At 41.3% G+C, this 17,409-nt stretch overlaps 1 protein-coding gene across 2 annotated transcripts; it reads right to left on the reverse strand.

Moving 5' to 3' along the window:
• Positions 1 to 587: 587 nt before the first annotated feature.
• Positions 588 to 13,758, reverse strand: cmtr1 (cap methyltransferase 1). Of its 2 annotated transcripts, none has more exons than XM_085382108.1 (24): positions 13,737 to 13,758; positions 11,497 to 11,601; positions 8,605 to 8,771; positions 8,279 to 8,437; positions 8,063 to 8,155; positions 7,900 to 7,971; positions 7,647 to 7,741; positions 7,369 to 7,441; positions 7,068 to 7,266; positions 6,845 to 6,963; positions 6,635 to 6,731; positions 5,433 to 5,565; positions 4,961 to 5,140; positions 4,817 to 4,873; positions 4,660 to 4,717; positions 4,481 to 4,549; positions 4,149 to 4,280; positions 3,820 to 3,945; positions 3,514 to 3,605; positions 3,278 to 3,346; positions 3,036 to 3,083; positions 2,787 to 2,899; positions 2,560 to 2,668; positions 588 to 1,685 (listed from the first exon to the last, which is right to left on the reverse strand). In XM_085382108.1, exons 2-24 carry the CDS (start codon positions 11,594 to 11,596, stop codon positions 1,550 to 1,552), a joined length of 2,496 nt encoding a protein of 831 aa, XP_085238234.1. In that variant the 5' UTR covers positions 11,597 to 11,601; positions 13,737 to 13,758; the 3' UTR covers positions 588 to 1,549. The 2 variants fall into 2 exon arrangements, with proteins under 2 accessions (XP_085238234.1, XP_085238233.1); XM_085382107.1 differs by having other exon boundaries at positions 13,283 to 13,758.
• Positions 13,759 to 17,409: the final 3,651 nt, after the last annotated feature.

Below are 17,409 nucleotides of genomic sequence, written 5' to 3' on the forward strand. Positions count from 1 at the left end.
CAGCAGGTCCATTGTGCAAGGAGGAACAGGAGGAGCACTGCTGGAGGCCTGCACAATGACATCCAGCAGGCTACTCACCTGTGTGTTACTGACCAAACTATCAGAAACAGACTCAACAAGGACCAGCATGAGCTTCTGCCATCCTTTAGTGGGGCCAGTGCTCACAGACCAGCACCGTGCAGCTCTTGAGACTCTGCTGAAAAACAGGAGAAGGCAAGTTCTGTGGCAACCACCTGCAAAACCACTGCTTTTCCTTGAGGGTTGACCTGCACTTGTTAATGCCTGTACTTACACAGCAGGTGAAATAGATTCATAATGGTTCATGCTTCCAGAGTGAACAGATTAGTATTCCCAAAGCTTTATTTCTCTTATACTGGGCTCAAATTGGGTTTTACTGAATCTACAATAACAAATTCCCACAGTCTGACCACATTTCTAAAGCTGTGAGCAAAACAACTAAGCTACAAAATGTTGTGTGCACTTGTGTAATTTGGTTGGTATATGAGCACACCCGTTGCCTTCTAACAGCTTAATCCAGCCTTTACTCCAACTACTGTCTCCACCCAATATCACCAGGCAGTTGAACATATATTGTGGGAACAGCATCTCCCATTTATTTACTTATTAATATTTACATCAAAGAGATTGAAAGCTAAATTTACACCAGAAAAATAACTCATTTGCAGCATTAAAAAAAACAAAACAAAAACCAGACACACAACTAGAAGATATGGAGGCACAATTTTAAAGAGCAGGTGGGGTACAAACAACCTCAAAACTAAAGGGGACACCTTCCAAACTTCACTCCCACAGTCTAGATGACAGAGAAGCGTGGAAAGGAGAGAGCTGCTCCATCTCTGAATGCACGTTGAAATGACTGTGAGAACGACTTAAAGGGTGATTTACATGCTACACAGTTTTGCAAAGGAAAGCACCGCGACACTGTTAGTGTAAAGATGAGACAAACAGACCCGTGTGTTTTCTTTAGAAGACCAGTCATGGTGAGAAGAAAGAATAATTACAGATGTGGATTCACAGTTTGACCTTGTGACCCTATCTATCACTGCTAATGCAGTGTGCACAAAAACAAGAGTGGCATTGAGGAGGAACTGGAGAAACTGAATCTATAGGGCACAGCAAACACCTTTGTCTCCATGTTGTCCTATAAGGCAATGCTACTCATTACAATTCAAAATCAAAGGTCGAGTCAAAGGAAGTGGAAAAGACTGAAAAATAGACCGGTCTGTCAAACGTCAGTTTTACGAGGACATGCCACTGCTAAAAACAGCAGCAAACAACTCCAACCTGATAACAAGATAACATGGAGGTACCTTCCAAAGGGTCATAAAGCAGTTTATTGATATTTAACAAGACAGTAAGCAACGGATTCATAAAAACAATCAGCTGTAAAGTCATTTTAATAACCGTCCTTTGATTGTTAAATGAAATGACGATTAGTGAACTGGATTGTACTCTTTGCCAAGGCTTCACAATCCAGCGCACTCTGTGTACAGTCTGCAGCTGACAAAGCCCTGTGACTGGGAGTCTTTCAGGGCTGGTAATGCTGGTGTATGAAGTACAGCACGTCATCTTTGGACAGTTTCTCAGGGTCCACTCTGGTTTGAGAATCATGAACTATAACCCCATCCACCCAGGCCCAGAAGAGCCGCTCGGAGTGGCACACGCTGCAAGGAAAAGAATTTGTCAATATTTTTCCATGAAATAGTGAAACAGCTTAAATGCTGTTTAACACGTTTCCTGTGTTCTATTGTGAATAAAACATGAGCTAATGAGTAGGGCTGTGCGATATGACCAAAATCTAATTTCCCGATAGAAGACATTTATCGTCCCGACAACGATATATATCACAAAAAGTTTACATTTTCAGCTAATTCTGTGAATCTTGGGCAACTCGACTTGCGTGAAGTGTTTTCAGCTGGGCGCCGTGTACCTGGAGTCGAGTGTTACATAAGTTGAAACGGCCGCAATTTTCTTCGTGAGTATTTATTACACGGCGTGCTTCGGTGAAAAGCCTGTTCTAAGGTTTATTTTTTAGCACCTGACGGCTCTTTTTGGCTGCTCATCTGTCACGTGATTCAGTTTATTTTGAAAAATCTCAACAGGAATTTCAGCTTTACTGTGAAAGATTTATGTGGAAAGTAAACAAGCGGACGGCGGAGCCACATGATCATTGTTGCTAATGACAACGCATAAAAACAGTCGCTTGTCCATCCGTAGTGTGGTTATTACTAAATGTGGTTACTAAATATAAGAGAAAGAGAGAACTTTAAGAAATTCTACAGTGACCATCAAAACAATAAAAAAAATATTGCCATAAACAGTTTATTTTGCGACACCACAAAACAAACGATAGCGTAAAATGAAACGATAGACGTTTTTTTATCGTTATCTGATATATATATCGTTATATCGAACAGCCCTACTTATGAGATCTTAAAATATTTACATTCACTTATTATTTTTATTTTAAAAAGCATATGAACTTTTTCAAATGTGAATCTCTGGAATAAAGAGAGAAATTAAGAGGACGCTACATACTGGAAAGGAGCAGCAGAGTTCGGTGGCATTGCATAGGTCGACTCCTTGGTTGTTTTATTATAAAAGAACTTCATCTTGGAGTTTTTGCTGCACGCCATCGTCCACGGCTCTGAATGGTGGAGGAGAAAAGAAATCCCGCATTTATTTACTTACTAATAAATAAATAAAGACATTTTGCTCGCAGCATTGTTTGTGCTCGCAGTTAAAACAAATCACAACATACAGACCATTGACAGTCTTGATGATGTAGAGGCCCGTGGGAAGGAAGTGTCTGTCATCTCTGCCTGTGTAGGACAGACGTGGGACACCTCCTGAGCTCTTTGTCACTTTCATCTCTAGTCTGGGTGGGGAAGGAAATGACAAGTTTTTCTGACAAGCGCCATAAAAGGAGCCTTGATCTTGAAAAACAGGACAAATCTAAGAAGCTGCAGTAGTAAATATACACGGCAGCTACTCAAAGGGTTCTCTTCCCATACCTGACAAAGATTTTCTCCATTTCTTCCAGCCTGTAAACCTCCTTCACTCTGGGGGGAAAAAGATGCTTTGTAATCTTTGTAATTTACCAAACTGCAAGTAAGATTTCTGCTCAGCGTTCGATCACAACTACCACAGCAGTACTTGGAAGCAGTATTTTTAAGTATTATAAACCATGTGAGATTGCATAAACTAATATTTAGTTAGTAAGAAAATAAAATTAAAAGAAGGCAGATGGGAGTACCTGATGGGGTTCATGTCTGGTCTGCTGGGTTTAGCCACCGCCTTCACAAACTTGTCAGCCATCTGGATCCTGGAAACATAACAAACATCATTTAGCAGACACAACGAAGATTATCTGAAACTATTACAATATAAAACTGAATATACAGGGAATACATTACTAGTCTTTTTAATGATTTTCTACTTTTTTCCTCATACAAAGACCCATTTTTAAGCTAGTGGATAAAAATGTCTCACCGCTGATTGAAGTGCTGATCTCTTACATCAGTGCCGTTCAGTATTAGCACATCCATTACATGAACTGCGCTGATTCTGCGCTGAGCTTTGCCCTGAGGACCAAAGGGAGAGCGTAACACAGCTCAGAAAGCATCCTACTCAGCTGCACATAAACCGCAATGCAAGTCACGCATTCTGATTGAGGCTAGCTGTAAAAGGTCGATACCTTAAAAAATGTTTAAACAGAAAATTTGAGTCCAAGAGGATCAGAATAATAAGTGATAAGAAAACCTGAGTCTGTCACAGAGTTTTAGTCCATTCTCTCACCTCGCCCTTTAGTTCTTGGACAATCTCTACACTTAGAAGTGTATCTCTTGGCAGCTCCAGCTTGAAATTCTCCATTTTCTTCCAGCGCACAGGCATTTTCCCATCCCAGGTGTAAATCTGAGACTTCTGCAAAAGTCATCGAAAACCAGGTTTGATCAAAGTCGCGCAGACGGTAAAGTCTCTGGGGTAGTTACAGTGTTCAATCAAAACAAAGAGCAAACACAACAGAATTTATGACACTGCCTTGGTGGAGGTTTGAGGTCTTGGAGTGCTTCTTGTTATGCTTTGTTTTCCGTGTCACACAAACCACATTTTTTCATCCAACTCACCCCCAGTGCTAGAAGAAAGATCTGCTCTCCACCTCCCACAATGCACCTGTAGTCCAGGACATGGCGCAACTTTTCGAGTGTGGTGGAGTTGAGAGGAGTCGGCTTACACTGGAACGACTCCACGTCTGAGCTCTGATATGAAGCAGAAAAAGAGCAGAAAGTGAGACACATTCAGAAGTTTAATGAGCCTATTTATAACACTGTTTCACATGAAAAAAATCATTTGTCTTTTAATTATTCATTCGTTTCTACGGTCTGTATGGCAGAGCTCATTTATCAGCGCTGTACAGTACCCAGTAGGATTTGATTTAAACCCAAATTTATTAACTGACCTTAATCAGCTCATAGAATTTTGACTTTGGGTCTGACGAAGTAGGAGCGACTCTGGCCTTGTCTGGGACCTAAAAATTGACATAAATAAACATAAAGTGCACATAAAAACTTGTCTTTTTTAAGTCATTCTTTCAAAATTCTCTTTCAGTTTGGTATGTATATCGGCTTCTGTACTCACTCCCCAGAGCTTCAAACACTCCTTCCTGATGTCAGCTTGCCTTGTCTCTGAGAGATTCCTAGAGACAGTGTAACCCAGTCAGTTTCCAGACAAAAACACCATGTCAAACACGTGGTTATAGTGCAGCAAAGATAAATGTTCAACAGTGTTTACTCACGAGTCTACAACAAAAGCGTGGATCTTAGCCAAGGCCTTGATCTGGACTGCACAAAGGCTGAAGAGACAATTAAACACCATCTTTGTCAGTCACTGTGTTTCATGAGCAGTGATTGAAGGCTTTGTGGATTCTGAGTGTTTCTACCTCTCATTGGAGTTGACCATAAACTGGTAGAAGTCAGTGTCATCCTTGATGATATTCAGCGGAACCACCTCTGTAACGTCTCTGTCCGTGTTCCTCAGCTGGTTCAGCTTCAGGTTGACTCTGAACATGTATTCCCTGACTGCGTCTGAGCCGGGTTTCAGGCCACGGCACACAATGTACCTGTGGATGACAATGTGAGAAGAGATCTGTAACCTCACTTACATAAACCCCCCTCATAAATCCTACATCATTCTACTTTCCCTGCAGTGAGCTGAGAGATTTAATCTGCAGCAGTTTAGACTTGCAGCACAATTTACCCTGGCGAGCTATCCCTATGAGCCCATCTTGGTGAATGGGATGCCACAAAAGCTTCTGAAGTGTAGCGTGTAGGTGGCAGAAAATGTAGCTATTTTACAAACACACTCTCATCGTATTCTCACATGTACAAAGACACATTATAACGTGGGCTCACCTCTCAGAGTTTGCAGGCCTGCTGGTGACAGGTTTGAAGAGTGAGATCCTCTCGAAGCAGAGGTAGAGCAGGTACACCAAACCCACGCTGAAGGGAGTGAAGAGGTCAAAAGTCTTACAGACAAAATGCCCACCTAGGGGAGAGAAAGTGAGACTTAAGCTGTGTCCAAAGTCATGGGCTGCATCCTCCTGAGGACCTGTCCTTCGCGGTCTACATGAGCCGGGTCCTTCGAAGACCGAGAAGGCCAGAAGTGCGAGGCTGTGAAATGGGACAGTCTAGCCTTCAGATTTGCGTCACTGCTGTTTCGGTGGAGTTTAATAAACTCGGCCGTCTGCTCCTTGCTATCTAAAATATAACAGCTGGCGTAAATTCTCGACCATCTCACACTTCTGTTTAATCAGTTTTTTGTCTGACGTTTATTCAGAGGAACCCACCTGAGGGATTAATAAAGTTATTTAATCTAATCTAATCTAATCTAATAACTTTGATCTCAGATAAACCGTTTTACTCAGGAACAAATAAAACACTGAAAAAAGCCCAACAATAACATTTTTAAGTTATCCGAGCGACTTATATATCATGTTTAGCCTGAGTAGCGAAAGACCGCGGGGGCCTGAAAACAATGAAGCCGGGAGTCTGCTGTTCTCGCAAACTCGAGTGACCATTGAACCCCCCGGCTTGCTATCGAGCGGTTTGGGTAACAGACGTCTCCGAAAACGTTCCAGCACTTTTGCAAATATGTGATGTCTTGATAAACCAAGCAGATATTTGAAGTTTACACAGCTACTTTCTCGCCTGAAAATATCTTAAAAGTATATTTTGTGACCCATAAAGATGAATAAGATTAAGATTAAAACTTAGTAGCGGCAGCCATTGTTGGAAACTGGAATTGGCTGGGCTGTGCTATGAATTCTGGGATATGGTGGGCCACGAAGGATACACCCGACCCATCCTTCAAATCTGGGGAAAAGGAGGACGCATTTGTTGGCCGGACGCGAAGACAGCCTTCTTCGCGTCGCTGTGACGTAACTGGTCTACAAATGCGGCCTCGGGAGGATGCAGCCTATGTTTTGGGACACAGCTATAATGTGGGTTATAAACATACTGCACATGTGCACTGTACTGTGACAGGTGGTTAAAGAGAAAGTTTAAGAACACTAGTGAGTGTGTCAATTTACAAGCTTTTAAAGAGACATGCATACCCGTCCTGAGTGTGGAAATTGCAGTGAGGAATTGACAAAGCAGCAGCTGTTTGCTCAGGATCTCCTGGAGGTTCTCTTGGCCTTCCACGGAGAAGCCCTGGGAAAAAACAGAGACCATACTGAAACTGATCCAAACATTAAGCCATAATAACCTTTGTGAAGTTTGTCCACCTTTATTTTATCCTCATATCCTACAAATATTAGTCTTACCCCATCTGCCATGAGGAAATGAAGCCCTCTCCTCTCCGTGCTCTCCATGACAAAGTTTCGGAAGGCAGTCACATTTTCAGGCCGAGTGATGTCACCGTCACCCTCCACGCCTCCCTCACCTGGGATGCAGAGAGGTGACGATTTCACTGAATCATTCATCACTGGAAACACAAAGCCGTGTCTCTTGTCCCCTGGGTGTGACGTGCGGGTTTTGTAAACGTACCGTAATAAGGCTCGAACAGCTCGCTCGGTGCTGCATAAAAATCTTCCAGCTTGAAGTCGCAGGGTCCTTTCAGCGTCATGCCAAAGCCCTTGGCATGCCAGCGTCTTCTCCACAGCACATATTCTGAAAAGCCTCCAGGTCCTGCGCACACATCACCAAAGTAAAGAAGCTCGCCCTCGCGGTCCTTCGTCAGAGGTCTCTGCATAATGAGACAGAAGATTTATGTCACCATCTGTTTATATGGAACTTTGTGCTGTGATACAACTAAAAAAGTTCAGTATTAATCAGCTGACCCACTCACCCCTTGGGAATCCTTTGGGTTGGTGAACATATGGTCGAAACAGTAGTCCAAGTTGGCCATTTTCATAGCTGCTCTAAATACACAACGCACATAATACAGCTCATCATTGTCTTTAAACGACTGTCAGGCCATAGAATGCTGTGCAAAATTTTAAAAAATGTAAGAAGCAACCTAAATTAATACTCATAGCAGCAAACTACTATTAAAAAAGGAAACTACTTATATATTATTGACACTGGCTACTCATCCTGCCTGTGTTTTACTACCGAAAGACTGACCTGTTGAGAAAGATACCGCCTCTAATAGTCTCATAAGGGTTGGAGCGTGTCCGCGCTCTCCTCATCTCCTCGCCCTCCAGGTCATCAAAAATTGACTAAACATCACAGAGGCGCAGTGATTACACAGCTGAGAAATATGTAAACTTGTGTTATCTATGACCCTTCCATCATTTTTTTCCCGGTGTACACTTGCCACAATTTAAATACCTTGTGGGAATAAATTTAACAGAAGCAAATACTTGATGTAACTCACTTTGCATCGTAGAAGAGTGTGCAAAAGATCTTCTGTGCAAAACTCAGTCTCATCCTCAATTTTAAGTTTTCTCTGTCCAGAGTGAAAATCAGGAATTATATAAATAGACTGCAAAAGCAATGCATGCATATCTGTAAGTGAGAATCTGAGTTTCTGGTTTTACCGGTCCCTGGATCATCCAGTCTCTAAGCTCATCAGCGTCTGGGATCTCTGTGGTGCATTCTGGGAACCAATCAACCTTCTCAACAGCACTGGGCTGTGCAGACAAACAGGAAAAGAGACAAAACAGAGATCAGGTGACAGTTAATTGATCATTCACATATATTATTTCAAACCTAAAGATTAAAAAACACAAATGCCAAAAAGGACTACTGCCTACCTCGGGTTCATCGCGCCAGTCAACATTAAGTTCTCCCTGGAAACCCTGCAGCGTGAGACCCAGACCTCTTCTCCCTCGCTGAGTAGAAGCCTCCACGATCTCCTTGCGTCCTTGATTAAACTTACCCAAACCCTCGCCCTCTCTGAAGCCCATTTTGGCCTGAAAGTGTAAGAAATAGCAAAAAATCAAGTAAGTTAATAAAACTCAAAGGTCAAATTCTTTGTTGTTTGGAAATATTCTGAAAAGTTGAAACCCCCCCCCCAAAAAATTTAAAATACATAGAAGCTGTCAAACACCTCAGCTTAGAGAGGGTTTTGATACATTACCATGAGCTTCTGTGACACACTGTTGTACATAGCGAACTTGGCGGAGGCCTGCGAGGGGGCGTCATTGTCCTGGGTATCAAAGGATGATGATGATGATGATATGGAGGGCATCGAGAACCCGGGTCTTTGATCCTCCTGGTCACTAAGGGAGTCATTTTGACTAGAGTCTACACACACACACACACACACACACACACACACACACACACACACACACACACGCACACACACACGAATTATCCATCAAATGTAACAATCTTAGACCATCTTACGCATCTATAAAATACATTTAAAAGCTACAGCCTCATGTCCATTCCTGGTATACCACTGCACCTGGAAAGGACTCTCACTAGGTCAAAATTCTTCTTTGCAATGGCTGACCATATCTTCATTAATATACTTGTAAATGAGAACAGGCTCAATGGGGTGGAAGCACACTTATGATTAGCTCCTCTTACAGGAACAAATCATGCACTCATTTTTCCCATGTAGTTGATATTTTTATGAGATTTTGCTGGCTTGTTGAAACAGAATAATATAATTGAGTTGCTAGTGTGTTGAAAATGTAAATTTTCTAGACTTGCAATTTCCCCCTCCTCCTGCTGAAGACAACACCTGTGGGATCCTGGAGAGGCAGTCAGCTATGCAGTTCTGTTTTACACTCTTGTAGAGATTGTCAAAGGGGTTGCACAGCCAGGAAGCACCTTGTTATCTTGGAGGGGGTATCTCTCATGTTCTTCAGTGATTATAGTGCTTGGTTGCCATTCTAGAGGATGAACTTTTTTCCCAACAAGTCACACTTAAGTCCAATTCCCACTCTATGCCAAGGCGTTCATTCTGCATCCTCAAATACTTGGCATGCATGCTTCCTGGTTCAACCTGCAGCAGGGCTTCTCCAAAGCCCAGGTCACAGGCATCAGCCTGAGCAATGAATATCTGCTGTAACTCTTCAGTAGGGGTCTGAAAGGGCTCTTCACACTCCACTCCACACAATCCACTGAACCCTACTGGCCTGGTTCTTCTTTGTCAAGTTATAGAGTGTAGAGAATCTAGGAATGAACTTTGTATACCAACCCACAGGTCCAAGTATCACTTGACTTTAGACATGATGGGATCAACTTTTTCCACTTGAGAAAAGGTAACTCCTTTACTGAGGACAGAACCAGCATTTCCTCCAAACTGCCCTCTGCACCTCTCCAGCCTTTCTTCATATGCTGCCCTTGAGATCCACGTTGTTAGCTTGCGTGTGTTACTGGTGTAGCTTCTCCAGAAGTGAACTGAGACTGAATACGACCCGAGCAAAACCACCTGTGGCCAAATTTGAGCATAAAGGGTCTAGCTGAACTAACGCTGGTTTTTCTAACATTTCTGGAGCCTCTGATTACGTTCTTCTAGCCCTGGTGATGTTCCCACACAATGTGGTGCTACTCTCTTGTATTAGATTTAACAGAATAAGAACAGGATATGGCAACTCAGGAATTGCTGCTACTTTCGAAAGTCATGGTAAAGTATGTACTTCATGTTCTTGCAGAGTTATACAGTGGGCAAATTCAAACTACATCTATGTACACACAGGTACTGTCTTCTACATCCCACAGTTCTTTAGGAACGTATTTGGGATACAATGTCCCGTTTATCAGTATGTTTACTAAAAGTGACAGAGAGTATCTTGGGAAGTAAATATTACAGGATTTTAAACAGAGCACACTTTTTTGTGTGTTTGTTTTTTACCAAGCAGAAGGGTTTAATATAGTCTACTACAGTTTGCTGAACCACCACCTACCCCAAACTTACCCCGTGTTGGTCTGAGAAGGCCAGCATAGCAGTTAACCCTTGGTCCCTTGTGACCAATCAAGTAGGCATCAACCAGGTCAGCAGCCTCCTGAGCAGTCTTTGGGTTGTGTGTTTTGACCCAAGCCTTCACCTTTGGGAACAGCACTTTAAGATACTGCTCAAGGACCATCTTCTCCATAATGTCTTCTTTTGTGCAGGTGTCATAAGCCACCCACTTGCAAAACAAATGCTTCAGACGTGCATATAATTCTTGGGGGGATTCTTTAGCAGGTGTCTTGTAAGATCGGAAGCTCTGGCGGTAAGCATTTCTGTTAATCTCATACGTTTTCAGGATAACAGTCTTCAGCAGGTAATAGTCTTTGGTGTATGCTGGGTCCATGGCCAGAATAGCAGTTAACGCCTTCCCTGTCAGCAGTGGAATTAGTCGGACAGCCCACTGTTGCCGTGGCCAGTTATAGACCTCTGCCAGTCTTTCAAAGGTGGAAAGGTAATGTTCAATGTTGTCCGACTCTTCTAACCTTTGTAACGTAGGTTCTCCGGCTGGAACTCGTGTTGGCTGACCGGCTCTGACGTCTTCAAGGTCCATTTGAAGCTGCATGACCTGACGTGACAGTACGCCCAGTTTCTCCTCCTGCTTGGCGGCCTTCTTTTCCTGTCTTTTATCTCTCTCCATTTGAATTTGTATGAATGTCTTATTCGCCTTGGCCAAAGAGGCCAGATTAGGCTCAGCAGACATACTGGAGCTAACTTCAAACTGAAAGTCAGCTTCCCCAGAGTCTGCAGTGGCACCTTCCTCCACATAATCATCTGTATGCTGCTGCTGCTGTGGCAGGGGCTTTTTGAGAGGCATCCTTAGTTTAGAATTTCAGAGCACATATAAAATAAAACTGGTTGGGCAGTTGAAGGCAGGAATGATCTTCGCCTGGTTTAATGATTTAGTTAACAATAGAAACTGAGATACTAGTGTGCTGTTGGCCCATGTATAACCAAAAATCTCTAGTAGGTGCTTCAGTTTTAACTATAGTAAGAAAAGATCGGGTTTGTACCTATATATAAGACTATTTTCTTTTGTTGTCTTTGTTTGTTTTAATTATCTACCTTGACGGGATAGTCTTGACTCGTCATCTGAACTGCTGTCATCACGATGCCTCTTTGTCCCATGAAGTGATGCAAAAGACACATCGGCTCGTCTCTTCATTACGGCTGAAAAAGAGCCAAGAAGATAACAGTAAAAAAATAAGAATAACAACATACAGATTATAACACAGAAAACAAAGATATGTGATGGGAATAAAGCAACTGCTACAACTACGATGACTAAAGCACAAGTTCATATCAACTAAAATGCAAAGGCACATGATGCAAACATGTATGAGATGGACTCATATTTTATGAACTCTTTACTAATGATTTAATTTAGTGACTGATGAATGGATTAAAAAACAAACATTTGGTCAAACAAGCTCTTACAGGACAAAATTAATATTTATACAGGACTTTGCAAAAAGTTTTAAGACACATCCATTTCTTCATATTTTGCTTACGAACAGCCAGACTTTCTTTCCTTTATTTTTAATTGTGGAAACTGGACACAAGGAGGACAAAAAAAAAAGAAAAAGAAATAGCAGACCTAAAAAACTATCTACAGCACATGACATGCCCTGAGAGATGCATAAAGTCCTTCAGTTGACAAATTTCCCACATGTGGGACTAATAAAGGTTATCTTATCTTATCTACTGTTCACTTAAGTCTCATCAGAAATGGTCTCAGTGGAAGGTTGGCTGTCAAGAAGCCATACTTAAAGATGAAAACTTTTGTTTCAAACTGTTGACAGTATGAAGTGCGGTCAGGAGAGAGGTACAACAGTGAGTGTCTACAGCCATCTGTAAGACATGATGGAGGCTTTTCATGTTCTGGGCTGCATTTCAACAAGTGGTGTTGGAGATCTAATCAAAATTAATGTCCTGCCAGAGTCTGATCCACCACGCAATACCATCTCAAACACATCTGACTGGCAACAGCTTCATTTATTTTTTAGCATGACAATGATCCCAAACGCAATGCTAATTCAGTAAAAGCGCACACTAAAGCACTATCAGTCATGGATTGGACTCCCAAAGGCCCAGACCTCAACATTGCTCAAGCAGTGTGGGATCATCTTGATAAAAAACAGAACAAAAGGCAGCCAACAACCAAAGAAGAGCCTTGGATGTCCTTCAAAAAAGCCCTGGAGAACTATTCCTGAAGGCTATTTAAAGAAACTACAAGAAAGCTTGCCATGGAGAGTTCAAGGCAATGTTGAGAGTAAAGGTGATCATATTAATTATTCATTTTCTTGAATTTTACAAACTATCGCTGTGCCTTTTAAACTGTATTTCCATTTATGTTCGCAGATGTTTTATCCCATTTTTCTAGCAAAATATAAAGAAATGAGAGACGGCTCAAGACTAGTGGCTTAGTGATTCTCAGTGATTTCACTAAAAAATTAAGAATCTATATCTATATCCAAGTTTATCACTTTGATATAGAATAAGTTGATGATTTCATTATCACTTTAATTAAAAAATATTCATCCTCGACAATTTTTGTATTATGGTTAAGATGTCGCTTTAGGCTGTCAAAACAATTTTTAAAAAAGCTGAGGATAGAAACAAACTTTTGCTGTAACCCTTAAATGTTTTATAAAATATGAATGCTCAATATGAAGACAACAAAAAGAAAGAAACGCGCAAAGTTAGTGTTGTGTATTTCCTGTTATGATAGCTGCTATAAGGCACGGCTAAACATCAATTAAGAATATAATAAGCAGGTCAAATTATTTAGTTACATTGAAAATTAGCATAAACAGAACAGAGTTAACGTTACAGGAAACCCGAGGAGTACCTGTTAGCCTGCGTTACCAGGACTGGACATAAAACGTTAAATCTTCAAAGGTGAGAGAGAAAAAAAACTTCAAATATGACCCGTTATCTACTGCTTTCGCTGCAGGTGTCTTGCAGACTGACCCATGTCGATTTAAAAAGTATATTTGGTCAGCTAACGAGAACAGACTTGGCAGGTCTACTGGGTGTTTTCGGTGAGTTCAGCTGAAACGAAACTGCGCAGCCACAGCAGCTTTGGTCGGTAGCTAGCTCCGTTAGCCGGCTCGTTTTTACCAGCTCGGAGGGAAAACTTCACTCCTCTGTTGTAACACAGCATCGACAGAACGTAACATCCGTATATGCTTCGGGCTTTCCCAGTTACAGTTTATTTATATGGAGAATTTGTAGTGACTATACGGTTTCGAAGTTTACATTAGCCCGCGTTGTTTTTGGAGCCTTCGTGGGTCCTTCTTTACCTGAGGACGCGCAATAATGATGCGTAAAGACGTCGTCGTCGTCTTCTTCTTCTTCTTCTTCTTCTTCTTCTTCTTCTTCTTCTGAGGCAGACAGACTAGACTGGAGTGTTGCTGCCCTCTCCTGTTTGTTTTTTGTTTAAAATTTTATTTCTCTTAACAATTAAACATATTTTAAAGACTTTCTGACAAATAATCTGAGTATGTTAGCAAAAATAAAATTTTTTAGATCTTAGTGCTATATGATGGACAAAAAATGCCCTGAATTATTTTCTTAATGAACTTACATATGCTTCTTTTGTAACTGAAAAAGGCCTGTTTTTTGCATATTGTATTTGTGTTTGTTAAATTAAAAAAAAAAAAAACACACACACATTTTGAGGCTTCCTCGTCTGATCTCATTTATTGGCCATATATCACTGTTTCTCAGGAGTCACTCTCACGCTTGCTAGGGACTTGTTTCCCCAGTTCAACCCACTCCTAAGCCCATAATGTCCAATAATCTTTATGTACTTCTCGGGTTCTCAGGTACCCACCTAAAACTAGCCTCACAACTTTCCTGAATAACAGATTATTGATAGACTTTATATGGATTTCTCTTACAGTGGTTCAGTCTGCTGCAGAATCACATGACTCGCTTGTGTCTGCTTATACTAAGGTCAACATCCTGGCTTTAGGCAGCTTGAAGTCGCATTCAAGGAATCTGTATTTATCCGTGCCTAATAATAGCGAAGGCAAATTTACAGAAAACTTAAAATGCACTGTTTTTGAGTGATTAAGTGATTAGAGGTTCCTTTAATCACACTTGCATGTCTATAAGATTGAGCTAATCTCTTCCTGGCATGTGACTCAAGACATCCTGAGCTGTTCTCCCTTCAAGACAAATATTAGTATCTTGTATACTTTCCTGTGAGAAAGAAAGGCACTCAGGAACAAGTGAACATAACCTTTGTGGCTCCAGACAGTCTGCACACGGAGTGAAAATAATTTTTCTTCCACAGGCTAAATTTATATTCCCTTTGGTGTACTTTTAAAATCCGAGCACCGAGCAAAGCACTGTGGATAGTGGAGAGTTATTAAGTTTCCACATTCTTCATTCTGTGATGCAGCTTGTCAGTCACATGCTACCACCGAGTCTGTGAAATCCTTCTTGGAAGCAAGTGTCAAAACCTCACTTTCGTGACATCAAACACATAACCAGAGTCCTGCTTCCTTACAGTTTTTATTTTCCAATTTTTGAACTGCAGGACAATAACACTGTCACCATTATTACATAGCAGGCCTGACTCCTACTGAGCAGTGAAGATGGCTTTTTCCATAGTAAGGCATGTTTATTGCTAGAACACAAATCTATTGATTCTGCCTCACCCCATCAGCTGGAAAGTAGCAGCCAGGCATTGCTAATTAAATGCACTTAATTAATTGATCATCAGCAACTGTCAACACCTCTATAAAAGCAGATGTTTGCTGGTCTGGACCATTCAGGCACGTGTCCCACCAAATTCACCCCAAGGTTAGACCATGCAATGCTCAGAGAACCTGCAAAAACCCCAAGAGCTACATCTCAAACTCTACAGGCCTCAGTTTGCATGTTAAATGTTAAAGTTCAGTTAGAAAAAGACTGAACAAGTATGGTTAGTTTGGAAGGGTGAAGAAAAATAAAACAGTAGCGCACATTATTATTCTTTACATGCCTATTTATAGTTACTTACCTAAACAGAAACTTTAGTTTTAGTTGTGAAAGTGTCCAGTGTCCCAGCTCAAATTTTGGGGAATAAAAACATGAATTCAGTTTGTTTTTTGACAAAATTTAAACATAGTTTAAGGAGGCTTTTAGAGAGACTTAAAAATGATTTGCTGTCTTATTTTTATGGCTGGTCGTATATAAATTTGTTAAGTACTGTATTCTACCAAAGGGTGGAAACAGACATGTTTTTAAAAATATAATATATTGTTATTTAGAAATATTTTGAATAATATGTTCTCATTCAGAAACTGATGTTTCTGTGTGCAAAATGTTTCCGCATCCTTGACAGAGCAGATTTCCATTGATAAACAAAATGCTTTCAATGGGTAGCAGATCTAGACTGCAGACATCCCATGCTGCTTTGTCGTCGGTTGATTGAACGTTTCGGTGGCCACTGGACTTGGAACACCGCTCACAAGTATGATAATAATTTACTGCACCTCCAATAGCTCTGCTAATCCATCAGTGACACAAATGCACAACCGCATGAAGACACAAGCACCGTCCAAAACCATGTGACCAGCTTACGCAATCAGGTCAAGGGTTTATATACTACCTACAGAGGCTGGACTCCTTCAGGGGAGATCATCACTGTGCAGGTGTGTGTCTGAGTGAGTGGGTGAGGTGTGTTTGCGTGTGTGTTTTTGGACACGGGGGAGAGTTGCTGTTGCCTCCACACTCAGGCTGGGGAAGAGACACATAACACTAAGAAGCAGAGGGATAACCAGTGAAACAGTTGCCTGGCTGAACGTCCTGAGGGAAACTCGCAGAGGGGTTTTGTGGTCTCACCTGTGAAGCATCAGCGAGAACAACAACAACAACAATGTTTTTCCGCATCCCTCGGCTGACCCCTGGATATATTAGATACCTCCAGGTACGTAAGATGCTTTGAGGTAATTTTCTTCTTTGGGTAGACATTAGGGGACATCTGCAGTGGCACAAACAGTGGAGGCAGCGTTTCCAACAACAAACAACTGTTGAGCTCTGGAGCCGAGGCCCTACAAATTTAACTGTGCTTCAGTAAAAGAAAAACAAAAGGCTGTAGATTTTAAACGAAACCATGACAAATTTCACCTCAGTAATATTTCTTTTTGCAGCCATTTGAGCAAAGAATTTTCCATAACATAGGTAAAAATTAGGTTTCTGTTATTGCATTACACTGGCCACCACCACAAATCCTTTTTGAAAATGATTCCACTAAGTCATCGCTGTGCTCAAAATGCCAGGTTTAGTGTGTGTCATGGTCGGATTGAGGATAGAGGATTAGAGCAGCCTGTCTTAAATGGATTTGAGTCAGAGATTCCTTCGCTTCCTGGGGTCAGGTTAATGCCCTCTAATTAGATCTCTAGAAGCATGGCATGCGACCCTGGAGGGTATATGGGACTGTATTGGTTTTAGAAACCTCCAGTATGGTTTGTGTCTGTTTTAAAAATGATTATTACTGTGGCTCAGTTCATCCCAGCTTATGTTCAGGAGCTTAACTCGTACTCCGGTAAAACAGGATTGTGATTTGTGTAAACAGAACTTCATTTTTATGAGCAATATAACAAAAGGCTGTACTCCTTTGCTAACTATTTATAACTTTATCTCCTAAATATGGAGAATATTCATGTTTTTAGCTCTGTGTAAGTCAATTTTTCAGACATCTAAAAATAGATTTAAATAAAAAACTGTTCATAATATAACGCTCAATCTCTCCATTTATAAAATAAAATAAATACATTTGGAGACTCCTAGTTTTCACTGGATAGTGCCTGGCACACCAGTGTTGAGCTCAGAAAGTAACTGAATCTGTGTCTGACTTTAGGGCATGTGTTGGATTGGCACTAAATTTTGAGACCCCTCCAAAACCCCCCACAGAGGACTGAAACACCGGCATCAGCTGTATGGGGTGCTTCAAGGTTCAAGGTTCAAGGTTCTTTATTTGTC

The sequence above is a fragment of the Rhamphochromis longiceps genome, linkage group LG15 (genome assembly GCF_057381845.1).
Source record: "Rhamphochromis longiceps isolate RC_006_pf linkage group LG15, R_longiceps_female_GT1.1, whole genome shotgun sequence".
In the NCBI taxonomy this organism is placed as follows: Eukaryota; Metazoa; Chordata; class Actinopteri; order Cichliformes; family Cichlidae; genus Rhamphochromis; species Rhamphochromis longiceps.

Coding starts and splice junctions, on each gene's coding strand:
- cmtr1 (XM_085382108.1), bottom strand. CDS start 11,596: ATGAAGAGACGAGCCGATGTGTCTTTTGCATCACTTCATGGGACAAAG. Junction 4,718..4,816: donor CACGCTTTTGTTGTAGACTC/GTGAGTAAACAC, acceptor CACTGTCTCTAG/GAATCTCTCAGAGACAAGGC. Junction 2,669..2,786: donor CATCATCAAGACTGTCAATG/GTCTGTATGTTG, acceptor TCCACCATTCAG/AGCCGTGGACGATGGCGTGC.